The sequence below is a fragment of the Zosterops lateralis genome (assembly GCF_965231275.1).
Source record: "Zosterops lateralis genome assembly, chromosome: 2".
In the NCBI taxonomy this organism is placed as follows: domain Eukaryota; kingdom Metazoa; phylum Chordata; class Aves; order Passeriformes; family Zosteropidae; genus Zosterops; species Zosterops lateralis.
Genome location: NC_139763.1, coordinates 76,937,816 through 76,961,847, shown reverse-complemented (window position 1 = coordinate 76,961,847; position 24,032 = coordinate 76,937,816). Strand labels below are relative to the sequence as shown.

Here is a 24,032-nt window from a genome sequence, read left to right as displayed (position 1 = left end):
AATTTTATTTGCATCCTTTTTATTCTACCCAAGCACCGTTTCTAAGATATCTTGCCTTATAACAGAATGTTCCTTCATACATAGTTTATTTATCTGATCTATTTCCCGATTATCTGATCTAGTTCCTGATTATCTCTTTCCTAACCTCTCATTTCTTTACTGTTTCAGTTCAGAGGATTATTTTTGTTGTTGCTTCTTTTGTTATTCCTTTCTGCATTTCAATTATTTTCTGCATGATATAAATTGTGCAGATGTTCACAATAGAGATAAATTCTGTCTGAAAGGGGTCTCCCTACTTTTGGACTTCAGTGTGTTTTTCATTGTGACATTAATACTCAACCTGTTTACATATTTTTTGCTGATTAACACATTTTCAGGCAATAAACTGGTCAGTTGAGAAAATGTTTTATAACTTGCGGAGCTTAACACTCATGCTATTTTCTAGTCAATATTCATAGGAAGATTGCAGGAACAAAAACAAAGAAACAAACAAGAAATCTACCTGTTAAATCTAAGTTTAATTTATGGCAAAAAAATGTAGATATTTCTGAACCCCATCTCAGTTTTCCTGATCATTTGTCTCATTGCACCCATAGGCTGGATTAAGGACAGCATCTCAGTGTCTTTATAATTTCTTTATTTTTCATTGTTTTTTAAAATGCTTCTAGTGCAACACATTGGTATCTCAGGACTTGTACAAACCACTTACCATTTCTTACATTGGTGTTGCTCCATTTTTATTTGTATAATTTTAAAAATTCACTATCCTTTAGCATGTGTGTTCTTTTTCCAGTTTTCATTTTCTTTACCTGATTTCCTAAGGAAATTCAATTTATATTTCATATTCTTTTACAGTTTGTTTTCCCCTAGTAACCAAATTTGAGAGAGAGCTAAGAATCTCAAAGTTATTATATTTCTGTAAGTTTGAAATTAGAAATTGCTCAAGGGAAAAAAAATGAAAATAAGTGACCTCAGTATTAGAAAGGTTTAAAAATTGAGTCCACTATGACCTATTGGAAGGCCACAAGACAGCTAGTACAGATAAAACGGAAGAGCATTTTGAGAAGGTTCTGAAAGTGAAGGTTCTTCAAAACTCACCAGTTCTGAGCTGAGAAGCTCTTAGCATTTCTTATAATCTCTTTAATCGGAAATTTTGGGATGGGTAATAGCTAATTCATATGAAGTAGTAGATACTTTTCTCTATTTCTGTTGCTTCTTACAATTCTGTAAATGCTGAAGCCAAAAATCTCGTGTCGTCTTTGAATTTACACTTCCTCAGGAATAGAATGCATAGAATTCATTGACAGTCCCCTCTTAAAGGAAGAAATTTATACTGTATTAAGTATGCAAGATAAATATAGCCTCAGACCCATCTGAATATCTGTGAATTTTAAAAGATTCTAGAATTCATAATGTCTGCGTTTTAAAAGGTGTAAAAAAATAAATTAAGCAATGGAGACCTATTAACTCCTCTTGGCAAAAGCAAAAGTCCTGAAACACCTTGTAAGTGTACTACATGCTGCAGTAAAGTAATTTTGCTTCTAGTTGGGTTTAATTACTGAGTGCTAAAGCAAAGATTTTGGAGAAATCCTTAGCCAGCAGACACTGGGATGTCTGGATACATTAGGTGTGTAAATGGCATGCTGCTCTTTTTGCAAGATATATTTCTCTGTTGGTGCTAAAAATCGCTGAATTTTGATGAAGTTCAGTCTTGGGATATAGACTTTAATATGACACATCAAAAATGTTCTGTGGAAAAGTTGGAATGTTGCAAATTTTATAAATATGAATGGTCCATGCATGTAGAAATTTTTATAAATATGAATGGTCTAAGCGCTGAAATAAGTTTAAAGAAAGTTGTGTATGTCTGAAAAGCCATCAAACCAGAATTTTGAGGGCCAAGTGTCAGTCAGTCTGATCCACAATAACAAAGAAGTTTTGGAGTAGGGAGGATATCTGCCATTCAAAAGAAAACAGCATGCAGTTTTCTGAGTTCAATAAATAAATATGTGAATTTGTCCTCCCTTTTTGCTCTCAGCTATCTCATCAAAAATAATAAATTCCATTTTAGGCTCTCCTTAAGTCACTGCAATTAAGCCAACATTTCTTGTAGTCTTGTATAAAATCTGAAAAATAGCAATAATCTTCATGGTTTGAAAGTTTCTGTTTTCCATTGCCCTAAAATGGTAAGTGTTATAAATACAAAATAAGATAAATACATGATTAAAAAAAAAAAAAAAGTCTTATTAGATTATTTACACACTTGAAAACAGATCCACTAAAAATAAAAGGGATAATTTTAGGTGCAGCAAGAGAAGGCTCAGAAGGAAGACCTTAAACTGAAGAAATGGATAGAAATGAAGGAAAGATATTATTGAATTTCTGTACATATGTGAAACATGTATCTTCAGCTAAGAGCTGGTCACAGGGCCCAACTACACTAGCTACTCTAAAGATTTTTTTTTTGTCAGTCAGAAAATACAAATTCTTTAACATACCACAATATTGATGTTACACCTCATTGGTAGATTTAGGTTCTCTGGATGCTAGAAAGCCTTCTTGCTCTTTAGAGTAAGGGAATACCTGATAGCATCAATACAGTTACAGTCTGAATAAGCCAACTTTATGGAGAAATGAAGCCCGTTTTCCTGTTTGTTTTTTCTTCTTTAAGAAAAAACGACCCTCCATGTTCTGTTTCTGTAAATTGCCAAACTGTTGGATGACATTTTCCATATTAATGCAGCCTGAGGCAGTCACCCAACAACCCAATCAGAAAATTCTATTTATAAATAACAGAAGAGAAGTTTTAAAATGGAAAGTGTTGGACACTTTCAGATGGTACTAACAGCATTTGTTGAGCTTTTCATCATTTGTTGATGGTATATATTTTTGGTAAGAAACATATTTTAAAATGGACAGTTGATGCATAGAAATAAGACAAAGTAAAAATTTGCTTGTTTGTATCAAGAACCACAGATGACACTTCATCCTCATCAATGTATAGAAATGATTCTTTCCATCAGAAGCAGAATTCAACAATGTTTGGCTGTGATAAAGCAATACAGGAGAGCAGTAGAACAGGCATGGATAGTCACCAACTTCTCTTCCAGAAAAATCTGAAAGAAATGCAACAGCTCCTTGAAAAACAGCATCTCAACAACTTGGAGGTATGATATTTTCATTTTCATGTGATTCATTGCAAGATGCTTTTAAGAGTGACAGAAAGTTTCTTGAATGTGATAAAAATGAAAGGTCTGTTCAGCTGTCTTTATCAATTAGACAGCCCAGGAGGGCACGCTGTGCTGCTTTATCAATAGATTATTTTAGTAAAATTATACATATTTTCCAGTAAGAAGTCAGAGATCTTTAAAAATAAAAAAAAATTCTGCTGGGCTCATTGTGACAGCTCAGCACAAAATGCTATAGCAGTATTATAATGACATGTCAAATGTTGGGAGATTTTTTTTATTTGGTTGTTTTTTTTCCCAGTGTGTGGTGATATGTTAGACATTGACTTCAGGTCTCCTGAGATCCCTTTTTGTAATCTTTGGAATAGCTGCAGGTGTTCCAGCAATGAGCTTTTTCTAGCTAAACTAATTCTAGACCGAAAATTGGTCCAAAAAATTACCTTAAAAATAGTGAAAATCAAGAACTGAGCTCTAAAGTGATTTTTAGTTGTGCACCTTTAAGTGTGATTTTATGTCTCAGTGTTGTCTTCGATTTTGGAAATACTGTCTTTAACATTACATTTTCTGGAAAAAAGAGGGCATACTTTGGGGCTCATTCTTTTATTTCTATAATATCTATTGTTATCCAGAGTAGTGGTACCTGAAATGACCTGGACTCCATGAAGCCTGTCTCTCTATTTTGGTCATGGCTGGAGGCATGGAATCATTGGTGGCCATAGAGCAAGGGCTTTTCCTCTCAATACAAGTGTATGGATAACTTGTGAAAGACTTCAGAGAGTTCAGATATGGTTTTGTATTGATGTTTCTAGGAAAACATCAAATACAAAATTGCCTTTGTATCTACTTTGTTTTGATGACTATGCATGAAAATCTTGAGCTGCTGATGGCTGACACAGAAAATCTCACTCACCTGGAGTGAGGTTCAAAAAGGTTGAATGGAGAGAAAGTATAGTTTGTACTGGCAGTGTTCTTTCCTATTTCTAAGCATAAAAGAAGGATGAGAAAGTGTCAATTTAAAGATGAGAGCTGATAAAACTGAATTCTAGTTAACCACTTTACAAAAATACAAAAAGGTCTAAACCTTTGTTCTTAATAATACCACATTTTCACTTCACTGGTAGAGAGTTTGCAAATCCTTCCCTAAATGATGATGCTGAATTTGGCAGTAGCTGCATTAGAACATCTTAGAATTAGAACACAAAACACGTTCTCTTTGAGAAAAATATATAAAAAGATTCTTCTAAATGTATTTTAAGGCTTCTATATTGGAATGTTTTATCAAACAGAATTATCATTTCCTAATTGAATTCTAGGGAAAACCAGCTATGAGTTGTGCATCATTTTTTTCTTTTAGTTTTCTCTAAATGGAATCATAACTTTGGACTCTGCATATAATGTAGGAAATTGTGTTTAAAAATTAATGTATTTTTGAAAATGCCTGTAAAAATTTTTGATTTTTTTCCAGAATATATTTTTCTGCTACCACTAGGGGTTGCTCAGCTTCTTTCCTCTGATGAATAATTTCAAAATGTAAATATTTATACTTCAGACATTTGGATTTGCTTTCTTGAAATCGCATGCTTTGGACTCTGATTAGAAAAATAGTCAAGAAAGCTATTGACCTCGTTCTAAAGTCTGAGTTTTGGAAGTCTAATACTTAGATTGTGCTGGTGGTTGGTGTGCACATGCATTGTGACTTCCTGTTTTGTGAAATAGTATTTATAATACTCTTACTAATAAAATTTATAGTTTATGATGCTTTAAAATACTCTTACTGAAATCAATAGACTTCAGTAGTCTTGATACTACCTGTTGTCCAAAGTAATTTCTAAAATTAAAGTATTTCACTGTGCACATGCTTTGCAACCAGGTCATCCATTGAGATCCTTTGACTTGTCTTTGTTTCTGTTTTTACAGGCCCAACAGGATTATAAAGATTCTTAAAATTCTTTACTTTCCTACAGGGCAATAAAGTTCTATGTGAATTTTTATCAGTAGATTTGTTGTGTTCCCTGCTTTACATCTTTAAATATTTATACAGATTCATCGGTAAGCCAAGAGTTTTAATGGCTTTTACCATTTTCCAGAATTATTTTGTGTAAAGTATTGAGAGCAGTAGATTTTATTTTGTGCAATAGTTGCATCTAAGCCACTACATCAGGTTCCTGTTTTATGTTCATGAGTATGTTCCATTTTGAAGAATTTAATATTGCTAACTTCATTCACAAAAAATGGTTTTGTCTTTTCATACTTTCCTGGTTTTATTGCATGCATATATAAAATCTTTAAGGTGGAGCTGGCAGCATGGTCTTTAGCTAAAGCTGCATGCAGCTTTTCACCAAATGACATTAGCCCCAAAGTGCTTAACATTTTTTCGAACTGTTAACTCATTATGTTGAAATTTTCCATTTCTGGTACCTACCTTGAACTGAATAATTTTAAAAATTTCCACTAAATGGCTCAAATGTGACAAGGAAGACTATTGTACAGGTATTTTTTGTCTTTTTCTTTTTTTCACCTCTTCAATTTCATGGTCATGCAACATTATTTTGGTCAGTACAATATTTCTAGGCTTTACCTGAAAAATACATTATGCCTGAATTAAAGTGATAGCACAACATTTTATGTCTATGGTTTCTTTTTTAAAACCAAATACTTGGAAGTAAGAGCTAATTCAAGACAAAATAGGTATAGATTATCATGTGGAGATTCACACTCTTCCCTCCTTTATATGACCATAATTAGGATACTCAAGTAGTATCTGTGAAATCCAGATTTAAATCCTTTTCTGACTGATTTGAAGCAGGATTTTTACCTTGGTTCACTGTTTTTTTTTCTGGGCATATTGTGCAGCCATTGAAGTACTCAGTACCACTCTTTCTGTGGATACCATTCCCCTTGGAAGAAAACACTTCAGTATTTATTGAAATAGGAATGGAGCACTGGTATCATTTCTCAGAAATTGCAACCCAAACTCTAAGCTCAGCAGGTTACTCTTATACTGTGTCTAACACAGGAAAAATTTGTATTTCACTGTACTGTGTGTATTTATACATGTTACCTGTGAAATCACATAAGTCTTCAAGGAACAATGAAGAATATTTTTTAAGTGTTGTTCCACTGAATGGTATGGACATCGCCTGCCTGGCAGGAGTTCACTTGTAAGACTGTTAGCTGTGTGTTACTGTGCTTTTGAGTTTCACAGTGTCTGTGAAATGGAGATGTCTCAGGCAACTGATAGAAAAACTGTAGTATGACTGGAATGAGTTAACCAAAGGTTGCTTCTGCAGGGGATGTTGTGCCAGTCTAATTCTTCAGAGCCATAGGCAAGACCAGCATGGAAAAAAGGAGTGCTGTGTACAGTCTCTCCCAAGCATCAAGAAATGCTCAAGGCTCATTAGTGGGAAAACAGACTCTGATGGAGAAGGTTAGGACAACATGACATTGAAGCAGAAGTCATACTCGATTTTGCAGAGACCATTCAACAACTTGAAATAGGTTTCTATGGTCACCTTAAATCTAGAAATGCTGGCCATTTTTTTACTTGTAAATGTGAGTGTTAACATTTTTATGTTGATCATTTAAATTATATGACAGGCCTGAGTGATTTCCTTACTTTCCTCTTGGCAAGAGGAGAGGTGTTCAGTTTTCATTGGCTTTCAACCAGTATTGTGACTAAAGGCTATCTTCCACATTATTTCAGTAACCCAAAATTCACATGTGCTATAAAGACAAATTGAAATGCATCTCCAGATTAAATTATTTTACCCAAATACTCCAACTTGTTTTGATTGTGTATTCCTCAAGAGTAGGTTTTGAGGTTTTGGGGGAGGTTTTTCATAAAATAACTTATTCTAATCTTCTGCTGTATAAAATTAGAGTCTTCATACCTGACTGTCTGGTATTCATTCAACAGTGTCTTTCCTCAGTTCAAAGCCCTTCTTGAACAGGTAGTAATGTAGGATTGAAGCTGAAACAGCTTTTCAGTACAAAAGAGGTTGTTTCAGAGATAGACTAATACAGGGATAAGGTTTTGCTTGTGGATAAGTTATGATTGTTATACATACAGCATAGCTCACAAACCACAGGAACAAGGAAATTGATATTATCCCTTCATATATACCTGTTCCTTTTTAATAAGCATATAATTTTTCATGAGAATTGTCATACATATTAACGTGACTCCATTTGTGGGTTTACATTCATATATGTGTTTCCATGTGTGTGTGTATATATATATACATATACATATTTATATATATATGAAATATTTATGTATAGCTATGCACTAAAGTATTTTTACCATACCTCATGACTGGTTTTGGAGGGATTTGTTTCACTACAATAGAGTAAGATGTTCATAAATGTAGTTGAAAGGAAGGAACAGAGTAAAAAATAGTAGTATCAAATCTTTAGTGTACTGCAGTTACAGTAATATGTTTGTTTGCAGGAAGGGACTGGAAGATGTAAAGATTATGCCTGTGGGTCTACCAGGATGTTGCATTATACTAAAGTGGTATAGTATATACTATATAGTAAAATACTATATAGTATATCCTATATAGTAAAATACATACTATCAGTGATAGTATATATTGATGTCTCAAGGAGGTGTTGGAAAACTTACTGATTTCTCATGAAGATTAAAGTATCAATCTCCAAAGTGGTTTTGCCCCTTTGAAGATGGCAGAGATGTGTTTTAGGTCTTTTAAAAAATATAAGACTTTTGTGAATGTAAAGCAACACAGAGTTCAGAAACTTTTTTCTGTCCTAATATTCTGTTCCTATCCTAGTGTTCTAATGGGTACCCACGAGCTAATCAATTATTTCATTATTTCTAGTATTAACTACTATAAACCTGCAACACACTTCTGTGGTATTTAGTAGCTTGAGCTTTGGGCAGTTTATGCCCCATACTTGCATATCTCCATAAGGAAATATGGTTCACCATAAATAATGTGCAAAATAAAGCATCAAACCAAACACCCAAAATTCAGAGTACAAGGATAAGCAGAGAGTAACTGGGACCTCTTTCAGGAGACTGAAAGTTATTGTGATAAACAAAGAATTGAACTATTTCAAACAGTGGTAAGATTTAAAAGTATTAACCTTTAAATTTGGTAGGCTGTTTAGGAGAAGGTAGATGCTGAAAGCTTGTACAAGTTCTTACAAATAAAATCTGGGAAGTTCTTAGGAAGAATGTATGTCTTGAAACACATTGAAAAAAGTTGAATTTTTAAAACAGGTAACATAAGTCACAGAATATTTTTCAAGATAAGTTATTATGTTAATGAAGCATGCAGTGAATGTTGGAAATTACATGAAACTGCCTTATTAGGTAAACTTCTTTCTAGAAATATAGAAATATAAGTATTAGAAAATGCTCTTAGATATATAATTTAGTCTTCAAGTTGCCCTGTATGGAGTCCGGCTTTGTACTCAGTGATCCCTGTGGGTCCCTTTTAACTAGGGATGTTCCATGATTCTGAAAGTATTTCTGTATCTAATCTTTAGGATTTCCTTATGTAATTCCACCTTCTGCCCTGGCTGCTGCTGTGCAGTGCACAAGAGTGGGACCATGTTAAAAACTCTTCCATCTTTACAAAGTATACTGCTAAAAGAAAACACAATCCTTTTTCATTGACTACAAAAATGTATACTATTTTTTTAGAAAATAATGAGCTCTGCTAGGGCAGTTCCTTGGCTGAATGAGAGGTTATTTTAAAAATTGTATTCACATACTGATTTATTCAGGAACTGTGTACTGATCAAATACTACTAATCTATTCTTTTTTACTGATGTTATGGCTCCAGTTAATTCAAATTTGTTGACTGTAATCATTAAAATTATTATTAGTTAAACACTAAAGAACTTCTAGAATTCATAGTTCATATCCATGCCCAGTATTTCTCTATGACTGTTTGCCTTATCATGGTTTTTAATTATGCAATCCCATGCTATTGCTACATGACAAATTTGTGGCATAGATGATGCCTGCTCAAACAGAATTTATTAATGGGTTAGAAAAAAAAAAAAAGGGGGAACAGTGCATTATGGTGCACATTGCCTCACCATTTAATCATTTAACAATTTGAATAGTGTTTATACCTAGCATTATAAATTGTGCTCGTGGAACTGAATGGCCAGATTAGTGTGTGAGAGCTAGACACCTGGGACAGGGTACCTGAGAAAACAGCACTCTGAGTACCAAGATGCTAAAGCAATAGCAAGTTCAGCTCAAAATCTGTTTCCTACACAATATGTGCATTTACCTCATGGCTTATTTAGACTGAAAATCAGAATGAAACATTGGTATTCAGTGTTCAGATCACTTTTCTTTTAAAATCTTCTGACAGTATGGCTTACTGAAATTGCCTGCATGCCTATGACATTAGAAACAAGTTCTTTTTATCCTGAGAAGTTTGAACCTGTATTTCTAGTGTCCTGTGCTGATTTTCCAAACATGACAATCAGGTCCTTTTAAAAACTCATAGATAGGTAGTTTCTGTATCCTTAGCCTGGGAGGACATCAGGCACCTAGGCCTCAGACTGGGAAAGACAGCCTTGTTGATAACAAGCTTTTCTCTGGTCATCCTATACCTTCATAGCTTCTTTGGTGAGTTTGGCACCATAGAATGGATCTCTTGTGTAAGGTAAGCACCAAAATCCTTTCACAGTGTAACTTGCTCTCTTAAGTCTGCCCAGATCTTCTGAGAAATAAGTATTGTGTAGGGCGATGTACATGATGGTTTTCAAACTCATATAGAATTGAGATTATTAATTTTGAATGGACTTTCCCATTTCATAGCCGGTAAATTTGGAATGAGTTGTTTAGGTACCTCACTGGCTTTGAAAGTTAGTTTTACATCTAAGTAACTTCAGTGGTGTCTTTTACTTCACAATCAATGTCAAGTGTAATATGATAAATATGCACATATAAAAAGCAAAATATTTCTGTAAAGAAACCAGTTGAAATTATCAAAAATAGCAAGTAGTGTGAGAAGTGTGAGGGGCCTCAGTTGTCAGAATAGGTAGTGTTTTTTCAGGATTTTATCTTCAGAAGAGTGTTCCCATTCACCTCTTGGAATTATGAAGAGTCAGCACTTCTTTTGCAGAAAATGTCAAATACACGTGTAGCAGCTCTTTAGTGTAATAGCATTCTGACAAAGGCCTTTGGCAGAAAATTCACCTGTCAGGTTCACTTAAAATTGTTGCTATGTTGTTCTTTCACTGGCCTTACAAAAGATCTCTTAGGCTCATGCTTTCTCTTTGTTTTAGTCCTTTACTAAAATGAAATTGCTTGACACAGCTGTTCTAAGTCCTAAGACATAAAAGTGACCTCTTTAATTCCTTGGAAGTATTCCTTCCCTAGGGGTGTGGATATGTGAGGGTGTTAGATTTCATGCATTATAACACAAGATAAAGCAAGCTATAGGCAATACAACAAATTGTACTTACTTAACAGGAAAAATGCAAATCTGGTAAATAACAATATAGTACTCTATGAATATTTTGTTTTCTAAACATCCTATAATAGTCTCACAGATTAAATAAAATTAAGTCATTGGGATTTCCAGGTTTATTTCCCTGCACTTATTGATCACTAAAAAAGGATAATTATTGAATGCTTTTTTATTTCAGCAGTACTATTTCTAATTACACATTTTTACAAGGAAATGTAATTTGCATTAAATAGAAGTCTAAAATGGGAAATATGTAAAATATTTTAATGAGAATGTTAAGCATCTTTAATGTGTGAAAGGATGAAATTGTATGATGCAACAAAATAAATGTAAATTAACTAAATTTGCATGAACTAAGTAATACTGAGTGTGTGTTTAAATGAGCACTCCTTGTTTGTTCTTTAGTTCCTAACATTTCTGGATGTTACCTCAACTGAGATTTTGTTTTCCATGGGGTTTTGCTTTATAAAGAGCATACCTATTTATATAATACAGGAACAAGACTATTTTCAACCTCTGAAACACTACTGCATGGATTTTTTTTTTTTAATTTTTAAAAGTTGGAAATTTTCTTGCACCCTCCAGATTTATCAGCTTAAGCTAAACTGCTATCAAGAGAAGGTTTTTAAAATTGATCTTTACAAATTTTTTCTTCTGTTTAACTGTCATTTGAGAAACACATGTTTTGCTGTACAGGTGCAGTTTCCAAATTAGACAAGAAGCCTGACAGCTGTAATTTCTTTTCACTGTTTTTTTCCCCTTCTAAAAATTTCAAAGTTAGTTCTTAAATTTGGCCTGATACAGAAAACTCTGAGTATATGCCTTTTCCTCATTTGGGGAAGTTCAAGCAGAGGTTAACAATATACTTTAGCCAAAAATAAAGGTTAATAAATAACTACCAGAGTGCTACTTATTCTTTTCTATTAGAAGGACACTGGTTTGTATAGATTAAGTTTGAAAATGTTCCCTAAAAGGATCTTTGCCTACACTTCCTGCTTTGATCTTCTATTTAGTAACTTTATCTTAAATCATAACTATAATGGAAGAATGCACCAACCTCTAAACATTAAGTGCAAGATAAGGTTTAATTCAGTCATAAAAAGTCTTTCAGGACTTAACTTTTTCTTCTGCAATTTAATATATTTGTACAGCTATAAAATATGCAATATTTAGATATAACAATTTTATTGGAATAAAAAATGTTTACTACAAATATACATTATTATTTGCAAAAGAATTCTATGTTAGTTTTCAAAATGTTAATTCCATGTCATTGCTAGGGGATTTATAGTCACTTATGTAGGTTAACAGATTTTGCTAGTTGAAATATTTTTCATTTGAAGTCACTAATGAAAAAAAATCTTTAACACGTAAGGTTATATCTAATTCAGCTTCTCTTAATTTTTCTCATCAGTTTTGTCCAACATAAGGTTTAAAATTACTTTACTGCTGAGCTGTGTGAAAGTGAACTTCTAGGAAAGAGTATATGAGACTGTGGAAATTGTTGACATGCATGTTTTCCTTTATGTTCATGTGTATTTTGAAGTCTTGTACTTAACAAACTATTTTCAACCATGTCAGCATCTCAGTTCTTGGATAGAGGAGTAACAATGAAGAAAACATTTGTATAGTACATGCACACAGTTGTCCCACTGGTGTTTCAGATGGTGCCAGTTGCTGTTATTCATCACTCCATTAAAATTTAATGAAAAGGTTGGGGAAGTGGATGGACAATTCCTTATGCCCTGGGACTTGAACAGTCCTCAAAGAACAGGAGATATTTTCTTCTCTCTGGAAGATTTGTAGAAGGAGTTTCACTGGGGGCTTAATCACTTTGGTTATGATAATCAAGAGACTTTTCTGTGTTTGCCATGATAAGGCTTAACTCCTCATCGCTTGGGGCACTTTGTATGAAAAGAAATATACTCAGTCCAGTATTATGGAAAAGTTGCAGTTTGAGGTAGATCTCCTATCAAACCTTCATTTTCATGGATTCTCTTTCAATTTATAGCTCAAGTTACAGAGGATGAAAACCACCCAGTCTCATAGGGAAGTTCAGAAACAATACTGTTTTTCAGATAAATCTAGTTCCTTTTCTAATATTGCAGAAATTATGTATTATTTTAGATTAAATTTGTTGAACTATGTTGCTCTCTCCTCTGGGTTTCTTCCCAAACTACTTCATTTTCTTTTGCAATTTAACACACGTAAATTTTGACTTGATGGAAACACTCATGAAGATATGACCCCAAGTCATGAAAACACTAGTCTCAATATTGATTTGGTCTAAGCTCTGATTAATTAAAAATTATCATGAGCAAAACCACATTTCTGATAAGTCTTAGAGTTCAGTTTTATGCCTGTATTTCAGAATTTTCATCAAGAAGTCAAAGAAACAGATGATTCAGAAAGCCTGATGAGCCTTGACAGCCTTGACGCTGGAGAACAAAATGGAAATTGCACAACACAGAGTGAATCATCTTTTACCACACAGTGTGACTGTGCCCTGGATGATCCAGAAAAATGCCAGACTAGGAATAATGGTTTACTTCACACAGATCAAAGTACTTCTAAAAATGCACATCTAAATAATTGTCTGAGAACTGTAGATTTGTTACACTACCACAACATACCTATTCATGATCTTTTAGCTAAACATAATGTTCTAACTCCTGCTGAACATGTAAACACTTCAGAAGTGGAATCACCTGCTTCTCACAGATCTGGAAAACAACCTGCAGAATTCTCTGCCTCTGGTAAGCAAAAGAACTCTGTAAGTAATGCATTTATTTTTCTGCAAAATATAAAAGACAGAAGCAAGCCATCTTCTGCAACAGCAAGCACATTTGCCACTGGTCATCCTGTTTTCTATCGTAGCAGAGCCTGGGACAGCACTGATTCTATTCCAGGAGAAAGAACTCAGGGTCTGATGCAAGATCAGAGTTTTAAAATGACCCCACAGGAGAGAACTAAATCTATGCAAGCATCCAGTCAACCTATTGCAACATCTGTAATCTTATTTCCTAATCAGGGATGTTCCACTGGCATTCCCAGCACGGCTGATGTATTACCAAAGGACAAAAACATCAGTACATGCTTTTTTAAAAATGCCATAGGAAATATGACTGAAAAAAACCATAATAAATGTATGAATAATATTATTTCAGAAACATCTTTATTTCAGGACATACCCAATACCTCAGTTCTGTTGAAAGTTAAGCAACAGAATAATAAAGGAGGAAAGGGAAATATAATTGAAAATACGTCACTATTACCTGATACAGAGTTCAATTCTGACACTCCTGCACAGGAAAAAATCCTGAAAAATAATATTCTTGAAAGAAAAGGAGCAAAGTTATTCAGAAGTATCTTAAAGAAGGATTCTAAATATGAACCCAGTCATTCCAAAGCTGTGGTTACAGACCATGGGATCAGTTTTGGAACTCAACGCATGTCATTTATCAGAGACAGTTTAGAACTGGCAAAAGCAAAAAATAAAAGTGCAGAAAATGAAAAATACGATAGGAAGCTAAAGTGGTGTGATCAAATTGACCAGATAATAATAGAAAATAATGAAAAATGCTATGAAAAAAGCATCAGTGAAATACCTTCTTCACAGCTGCAACGTGTTCAAACTGCAAATAATGCTCCTAAGAATAATTTAAGTATTGTTGCTCAGCCTTCAAACCCCATGTTCATAAAAAATCATCAGGAAAATTCTCATGTATCAAAACCAAATGTTAATTACCCATCTCAGAATATATTTACATCTACAGGATCTTTTTCTGCTAAGAAAGCTTGGATGGTATCAAAAGATGAAGGAAGTAAACCCCCAGTATGTAGCAATAATGCTAAAATTAAAGAAGGTGGTCAACTCAAAAATAAGGCAAAAATAACCAAAAGAGCAACATCTGTAAGAGTCCAGTCACATTTTATGCCCGAGAAGAAAAGAGGCACCATGATCCAGCTGCAGTCAGCCACTGAAGCCAACAAAACTCAGAAAGCTCCAGGGAAATATCTTGCACCTCACCCACCTTCCACACCTCTGCCGGGAAACAGAAGTGTTGAAAACACAGCCAGCCCTGGGTGTCAGTCACTGCCGCCTGCCAGCCTGCAAGCTACCAGCGCTAGCAGCAGTGATTTCAGTGACAGGCATGTTGTGCTAGCAAGTCAGGTTTTAAATAGGAACAGGGCAGAGCACAGTGAGAATACTGCTGGTTGTGCTGGCTTGGCCACAGCCGTCTTGACACCTGACTGCAGCACGGCCAAACACAAACCTTGGGCAAAAAGGTCTTGTTCTGTAAATAATGTTCAGGCAAGTGCCTGTCAAGATCATTCAGTATCTTGCTCTGAGAGAAAACCTGTTAGCACGGAAAAGGGATTACATCTCCATCATATCCCAGCAGCTGGAAAAACAAGCACCTTCTGGCACAGAGCACATTCTGCCCAAGCTCCAAAAGACTCTGCTACTGGTAAGAGTCATGTTTCTGGATCTGGGGTGGGGGGATGTTCAGACAAAAGCCTTCTTCAAATACATCACAGATTTGTTTTCAGTTAAAACATGCAACCTTTCATCCATTCACACAACACAGCCAGTTTTAACAAGCTTTCACCATTTGTCATTCTCATTTCTATTCTAGTGGTGCCCAGAGGCCTCTCAAACGTCAATCCTCATTTCTAATAGCTCTCTGCAATATTAAATGAAAAGTATTTTCCCTGAGATTATATTCATGACTAATGAGCAGATGTGACAGGTGGTCTAAATACTAATATAGGAGGAAGTGACTAAGTTTATACAAGCGAGTTTTACAAGGTAATTGAGAGTGATAGCTTTTTGTCCAACAGCCACTCCCACATGAGAGTGAAAGAAGTTTAGTTCTACTGTGTTTTTAAAATGCTGACACTGTAAATGCCTACAATTACTGAGACTTAGTCCCAATAATACTATTAAAAGCTGAGCAAAAATTAAAGATAAGTTAAAATTTAAAAGCTTCTGCCAGGCAAACTTTGTTCTGCTGCAAGCTATATATGATTTATAAAGAACTCTTAAGAATTTTGAGGAACAATCTGCATTTTTAAAAAAAATAATCTTGGGAACAATATGAGGTGCAGATTGGTTGGTAAGATACAGGAAAGATGGATAAAAATTTTTTTTGAGAATAAACTTTAATCTCCCGGGGTTTACATTTCAATTTACATTTCATGCTTTTTGATTTGCCTTGTTTGCTCTGTGCAGCCTAGCTATATTCTGTGCAGCCTAGCTGTATTCTGTGCCTTGGGCATTAATGACATCCTTGTACTTGTAATTTCTATGTAGTATGCTGGTTTGCTTCCTACTGAGGGCTGGAGCTGAAGCTCCTGAAGCTGAAGTCCCTCCTTCAGGTACTACTCTGAACTGCTTCACATACTGGGATCACCCCAAGGATTGGTCATACAATTCAAAGATACTTTCTAGCAAAATAGTGAATACCCATAACTTTAAAACCCTCACATTTCTAGTTTTATCTACAGTAATACACAGTTTTAATTTGGAGTGATTCAGAAAAACTCTATTGTGTAAGAGCAGATGCAGGCAGGTGAATTTTCTTGGCCTAAAGCAGGGGTGAGCAGAGAAAATATTATCTTGCTTGTCTGTTTCAGTTCAAAGTCAAACAGATGAGTTTAAGATCTGTGTGACTTATCCTATTTGATTTTACATTGGAAATGAATGAAGACTTGCATTACCATGCCTTGCCTCCAGCAGAGGTTTTTGTCTCTTCATGTCCTTATCTGCACATTAGATCAATGAATCAGGAAATGTCCTGGGTCCAAGTTGTGCACTACTAACAGTGCCTTCAGTGCAACTTTAAATGCTACATCCCCAGCATCACATATCTCCAGCTCATTTAGAGAAGTGCTGAGAAGTGCCCTCTCTCAGTATCTGCTTATATTTTGTATTTTGAAAGTCTTCTAAATTTTAAGTACTCTAGATAAGTCTCATTGACTTGCTGTTATTATTCAATTGCCTCGAAATGCACATAGACACCATAGTCTTGTCCTAAAGTGCTTGCAGTGAGACTGAATACTGCACTGCTCTCTAGTAAAATATCTGCAAAGTTCCACGATGTCTGTGAAGACACTGTAGAAAATGTGATCTATTGCAATGCTTTGCCAAATGTACAGAAAGTGAGAACCAGATGAATACAATTGTCATCCATGAGGATCTTAATTTAATTTGCCTTCCAGGCTTCAAGTTGTGTATCTTCTGCCTGACACATATTATAGCATATTATTGTAGCTGGATTTTAGAATTTTCAACACCTTTCTTGTTCAGTCAGTAAAGGCTTTAAAAATGTGTTTAGCCTTTAGCCTGCGACAAATATAGGGCTAATTAACATGCTTACAGTTAATTAGCAGTAGACTGCTCAGTATCTTATTCCCTTAAAGATACTATTGATTATAATTATTTTGCCTTACGTGTTTCGAAGGAATCTTCTCCTTGGCATTGACCTAGTCTTGCAAATTAGTTAAATTAAATATTGCTGCATACATATAGAGCAACTGTAAATTCTGTTTTTCCAGAAAAACGTTATATGATTGCTAATATACTAAGGGGGTTCATTTTTTTTTCTTTTTATTTTTTAAAAAAATTTATTTTATTTTATTTTCTCTCATATTCAATGTAAGATGATCACATTTCCTTTCCTTGTCAGGTGCTATTCAGCACCATGTCTCATGTTACAGTAATTCACATATAACTAAATGGCAACATTTCAAAGCTGATGTGTCACATTTTACTATTGTTGGCAGCAGCCAGATGACAAGTTACAAATATGTTTCTAGGATCAATTCTTTGCTTTTTCTATGAGTAATAAGAATTCTGCTTTAATATCACTGTAATACTAGAAAAGAAATAAAATTGTGTTAGAATAAATAAAGCAACTCTTGGTCATATTATGACCTGCAATTAAACTGAACATGTAAATATTGTGTAAATAAATAGGTAATTTTTCTTCTCAAGTATAAATCAAGTAATTCCATTTACAAATCTAGTAGTAATTGTGTTTACAAATAAGAATATAGTATCTCCTTGGTATGTAGATTCCTGAGGTGCACATGAAAATACTAATTTGCATCTCCAGTTTGTATGCATGAAAGTTTAATTAAGAACATAATTTTAATTTGGAAGCTTGATGCTTCAATTTGAAAATGTATTGCTACACCAGACAAAACTGAGACAAATTTGAGGTACAATGTCTAGATTAGATTTCTCTCTGGCTGAGAGAAAATGCTGCATAGCAGTGCTGCCTTTTAAAAATTAGCACAGAGATGTATGAACTAATAAGACTAACTAAAAAATGCCAAGCTATAGAAATAAGGTTTCAATCCATGACTTTTAAACCTCACAACACCTGTGAGGCCATATCTGGAATACTATGTTCAGTTCTGGGCTCCTCAGTACAAGAGAGACGTGGACATGCTAGAGAGGGTCTAGCAAAGAGCCACAAAGGTGGTAAAGGGACTGGAGCACCTTTCCTATGAGGAAAGGCTGAGAGAGCTTGAAGTATTCAGCCTGGAGAAGAGAAGGCCTTGGGGAATCTTACCAATGACTATAAATACCGCAAAGGAAGCTACAAAGAGGATGGACCCAGGCTGTCTTCAGTGGTGCTCACTGAAAGTACCTGAGCAGTGGGTACAAATTGAAACACAGGAATTTCCTTCTGAACATCAGGAAACTGTTTTTTATTGTGAGAGTGACTGAGCACTGGCATAAATTGTGCAGAGACTTTGTTGAGTCTCCATCCTTGGAGTCACTCAAAAGCCATTTGGGCAAGGTCCTGGGCAATGAGCTCTATGTGGCCCTGCTTGAGTGGGGGAACTGGACCGGATGGCCTCAGAAGGTCCCTTCCCACCTCTACCATTCTGTGATTTTGTGAATCAAATGAACTTTGTGAAATACTACATGTTTTCTGCACGCTACTATGTAATCTTAATGAAAGTTGAAACAATTAACATATAGATACAATAATTTATCAATAGTGATTTATTATGTTGGACAGTTAGACTTTAGAATTATTCTCTGAATGCAATTTCTTTTCTAAAACATTACTTATTTGATATTTTTTATATCACAGATCACCTTTCATTCTCCTTTTTATTTGGTAAGACCACCTTGTATGTCTGTACAGATCATCTCTATTTTCTGTGACTCAACATGGGGCTTCACTTAAGCTGCTTAGGTCCACATCCAAGACAATTTAAGGAGATCAAGTGTAAACATTTAAATGTGGACAGAGGCATTTATTCACTATTATTAGTTTTGCTACTACTGTATTTATCATGTTGTTTATGCATTTTTGGTTTACTTTTGTCTGCATGTCATTTAAGGTGGTGCTCCTGTTACAAGAAAAAATCAGGTTTTTGACAACTATGAAAATAAACACCGAGCTTTTTCAGGATGCAGAAGACAAAGTGTTGTCTCTAAAATACGGAAGCCTGCTCATCATGCACAGGTTAATATAAAATACTATAAAAAATAAAAATGTTTCAAAATGGAAAGAGTTTCTGGAATTGTCATTGTCACATGATTTTGAATCAATGTGCTTAGTCAGCTTGCTTTCACTGCTAATGGAAAGAATAAAACCAACTAGAATACATCTCTATATTTGTGTACAGTAGTATTTTTTCACTTGAAAACATTTGGTAATACAAAATAACAAACGAAACATGTTCAGAAGGTAGTATAGTTACCTTAAATTATACTAAAAATACTCTTACAATATTTTTGATAGAATTCATTATGTGCTGTCCAGCTGGGTCCCATTCAATCTGCATTCGATCCAGTCCAAAAGGTGAAAAACGTCTCTGAATCTGAGGAAGGTATAGTAACACAACTCAGTTCAGTTCTTCCTTATACATAAAGTAGAATGACAAAATATACCCACTGTGTAACATGACTTGTGTCTTTTGGCATCAGTGATGATAAGTAAGAAATGGTAATTCTCTACAGCAATTTTTTCCTGTAAATATAAGATACAGCATCATATAGGATGATATTAATGGTTTTATAAATGCATTATAACTTGTATTCAATTTTCATTCCATTCCTGTTTATTTGTTTTAAAGGACACATTACTATATGTCACATATAACTGTATGATGTGGACAGATATTGTTATATTGTTATATTATATTGTTAATATCATTACATATTTCCAAACTCGTTAAGACTTGCTCTGGTGCCATTTGTAAGATGCAATAGTGTTCTTAATTATTTAAATTTTATAACATATTGTGTTTCTTGATTTTGCCACCTTTTTCTTCTTTTAACATCAATTTTGAATGTTTCACAGACCTACGGTCATGAAAATCAGCAATTTATTTAAATGTTTATTCAAATGAGCCCTTCTCATGTGACGTTTCCCCTGTAATCTCTTCAGTTTCAGAAAGCACTGCTCAGTTTCTAGTGGCAGAAAAACTAGCAAGTATGCCAATTTCAGAGGGCGAAATCCTGGCAGCCATGGACCATGTGAAGCCAGCCAGCCAGCCCTCGCTGCTTAAAAGGGCTCCATATCCAGGCAGGAGTGGTCTTTCTGTAGAAGAACAGAAGATTTTCCAGTCTCTGGATTGTCTGAATCAAAAGCTACAAAGTAAGTTGGATAATAAATAGAATATTACATCAACTGATTAAATAACTTTATGTTTTGTTGCCATAGATTTTTTGGATTAAAACAGGAATCCTGTAATAGAAATATTTTCTATTGTTGTTGTTGATATTATTTGCTAAATGTAGCAAACAATCTATCAAATTCAGGAAACCCTTCTTTATGTCAATTAAATTAATTTAAAGTAATGGTGACTTTGCCTTGGTAAAAATGGGAGTACACCTTCAGAAACTCGCTCAGCCTAACTGTAGATGTTGTTTGTTAGAGATGTTTGTCAAAATTATTCTTTCAAGGTGCATCAGGTGCATCAGCCTCACTTGGAAACCTGTTCCAAAGCTTATCCATCTTAATTTTTTTGCAATTCTTTTTGCAGATTATTGCCCTCCATATCATATAGTTTTGCAAATGTAGCCCTTTATAATTAATGGCTTTTCATTTTCTTACTTCTAATATTTTAGAATGTTCCTCTTCTCTGTAAATTCTGAAAGGCTAGAAATAATGAGTTCTGATACTGCTGCAGATAAATCTCAACGTTTAAGTGAATATTACTTGTGCAGCTATTTTAAAAATGTCAGACTTACCTAAGTATTCTCTAACTTGTTCTTCCTTTATGGCAGGTGGATTTCTTACCTGCTTTATGCTGGTGCCCTTTTATGAACTTCCCAATCACAGCTTCCATTTTGCTAAAGAATGTGGGGGGAAAGTCTGTAGTTGTTCTTGATAATTTTTTCCCCAGTGAATAATTTGCTAACACTTTCATTAGTCATCCTATGGTAACTATTATACTTGAAGAACAAACTTACTTCTGGAGTCTCTTGCAACTTTAGGATTTGCTTTGACCAATGTGATCATACAGGTCTGCTTTTAAAACTTCACATTAATTTGGCATAATTTTGGTATTTTGTGTCCTCCATCCTGTACTTGAAATCAGTGAGAATTAGTCTCTTCACTGGTCTGCTTGGTGTTTTGTACAATTGGAATAACTGCTTGCCATTTGTTCTGTATGTGGAATTGTCAGCGCTCCTGAATTTTACATTTTCCATGGACTTTTTTCATATAAAATTTTACATGCCAATTATTTGAGTTTATTAGAGTGTGCTTTCTTAAAGTCCATTGATTTCACTTTACTATTCCACTACTATACCTTCTGGCCTGCACCATTTCATGGTCAGGTTACCCAAGTTCACCCCTTATTGACTGAAATCAAACTGAACCAGGGCTTATTAAACTTCTGTACACTATCAGTATATTTCTACATTACATGGTGAATATTCTGACTTTGAGGAAAAAGGCTTCAGTTCCTATAAACTGCAACAGCAGAATAAAACATCATAGGGATGGTTTAGAAACTTTTTGCAGCTATAGCTTACAATTATTTCTCTGTCAAACAGTGGTGCAGAATTTCATTTTATCATAACCAGTGGTTATTGCTTCCAGGCAAATGGAAATGAAAAAATCCATTTTTTTACCAGAGAAGTGTTTCAGTATGATGTGCTCAGGTATAAGGGAGTAGATATGAATAGAGAAATATGAGCCTATAGAACTAAATTTTTGCATAAGTAACAGAGAAACTGCATAAAAGGGAAAGGTAAATTCAGCTAAAGAACCGGGAGCAAGAACACTGAAGGTTTCGAAGTATGAAAAGGAAAACTGTAAGAAAAGTACATAACAATATGGAAGAAACAGTGAAAGAATCATAGGAGTTAACAGATTGCAAATGAAGTAACTGTGAAAGTTAGTGTAATACATACACGTATGTATGTATCTCAGAAATTTAATTAGTTTGCCTAAATATTTGGGGATTAAAATTGGTAATAGGAAGCTGGGAAATTTTACAGGTAGACTTACATGTGACTAAATATTGTAGGTATTTACATGTCATAAAAGTACATTGCTTTTCTAAACCATTACCTTTTTGCACCCCTTCTTTTGGCCTTGTTTTCACATGTTACCAAATTTAAAAACTGTGTAGCTTTATATTGGTCTTCTTATTGAATAGCAGTCAATCACTAGCCAATCTACATCTGGAATATTTGTTGCTGGAGAGAAGATGGTATTCTTTTCTCTAGCTTTAGATGTCTTTATTGATACTAAATTTTTTGTTCATGTACTATTTAGATGCAAATTTTAAAAATAGAAGTATGGCCTATACTTCAGCAGTTGTTGGTAGGGGAAATAAAACCAGTGCTATTAAATTACATTTTCACAATCTTCAGAATGTTTTGAGTTGAATATTTGACAGTGAATCTTATTTTTATTGAAGTATTTTGTTTATGTAATATTCATTATATACTTCCATGCTTTTTTCAGATATTCAAGAAGCCATTACCAGAAACCCATTTGCTTTACATGTTTTGCAGATAAGCAACCCTTAGTAAGTACTTAATTTAAATATGTTCAGCTTTAGTTTCTACAAACTAACCTTATGGCTTATTTTATTGTAAATATATAATTGAAAATACTGATATCAATCTGTTCAGTTGCCTTGCCCTATTTTCTGTTTATGTAAAAAAAGCTCCAACAAACATGAACTTTATATTACTGTAAGCAGGCTTTAACAGTTTATATCAGACAGCCTCATCATCTGGCTTCATTTTCATTTTGGTATCTGAAGGCACTTGCTAAATCCAGGGAGTTCCAAGAATTTTTAAGGAACAGTAATTTAGCAGGGTTCATTTGAAGTATATATAACTCATAAATAATTTGTATTTCTCAACAATATAGAGACAAAAGGAGTAATTATGCATTGCACTGCATAAAATAATTGTTAATGCAATGAATTCCTACTTTGATATGAAGATATACCATTTGCTACAAGTGATAGGTACTACCTTTCTTCAATATGTATTTGTCTTTTGTTTCACATATTCTAGATCTTGTCAGTTGGAAACAAAATATGATACCTGGAATGTAAAGAAATGAATAGGCATATGTGTGTCTGAAATATAAAATTTACTTTTCGAAAGTTCAGTGTATGATGCAGAAGTTAGTATTTATAATTCTGTATCATCAGTCTTCTCCTATACTATAAATTTACAATGAAGAAAAATTATAGATATGACCATATACTTAGAAACATAGACTCATACGATTGTTTTGGTTGAAAAAGTTCTCTCAGATCATCAAGTCCAACCATTAACCCAGCACTGCCCAGTTCATCCCTAGTCCACATCTTTAAGTGCCACATCTACATGTCTTTTGAATACCTCCAGGAATATGGACACCACCACTACCCTGTGAAGCATGTTTCAATGACTGACAACCTTTTCCATGATGAAAATCATCCTAATACCCAATCTAAACCTCCCCTGACACAATTGGAGGCTGTTTCCTCTTCTCTTGTCACTTGTCTGGGAGAAGAAACCAACTCCCACCTGGCTACACTCTCCTTTCAGGCAGGTGTAGAGAGCACTAAGGTCTCCCCTGAGCCTCCTTTTCTCCAGGCTAAACACCCCCAGCTCCCTCAGCTGCTCCTCACAGCACTTGTGCTCCAGACCCTTCCCCAGCTCCGCTGCCCTTCTCTGGACACGCTCCAGCCCCTCAATGTCTTTCCTGCAGGGAGGGGCCCAGAACTGAGCACAGGATTTGAGGTGTGGCCTCAGCAGTGCCCAGGACAGGGGGACGGTCACTGCCCTGGTCCTGCTGGCCACACCATGGCTGATCCAGGCCAGGATGCCATCGGCCTTCTTGACCACCTGGGCACACCCTGGATCATGTTCAGCCACTGCTGACCAGC

At 34.7% G+C, this 24,032-nt stretch overlaps 1 protein-coding gene across 1 annotated transcript in view; it reads left to right on the top strand.

Annotated features, from left to right (window-relative positions):
* Positions 1-22,671, top strand: part of CEP126 (centrosomal protein 126) — a gene marked incomplete at both ends in the record, with an annotated part of 36,189 nt that extends 13,518 nt beyond the window's left edge. Inside the window, 6 exons of the mRNA XM_083854465.1 lie at positions 2,969-3,167; positions 13,024-15,124; positions 19,020-19,144; positions 19,424-19,511; positions 20,072-20,281; positions 22,607-22,671. Coding sequence (XP_083710591.1) covers positions 2,969-3,167; positions 13,024-15,124; positions 19,020-19,144; positions 19,424-19,511; positions 20,072-20,281; positions 22,607-22,671 — 2,788 coding nt within the window. The remainder of the gene's footprint in view (positions 1-2,968; positions 3,168-13,023; positions 15,125-19,019; positions 19,145-19,423; positions 19,512-20,071; positions 20,282-22,606) is intronic.
* Between the last annotated feature and the right edge of the window lie 1,361 nt (positions 22,672-24,032).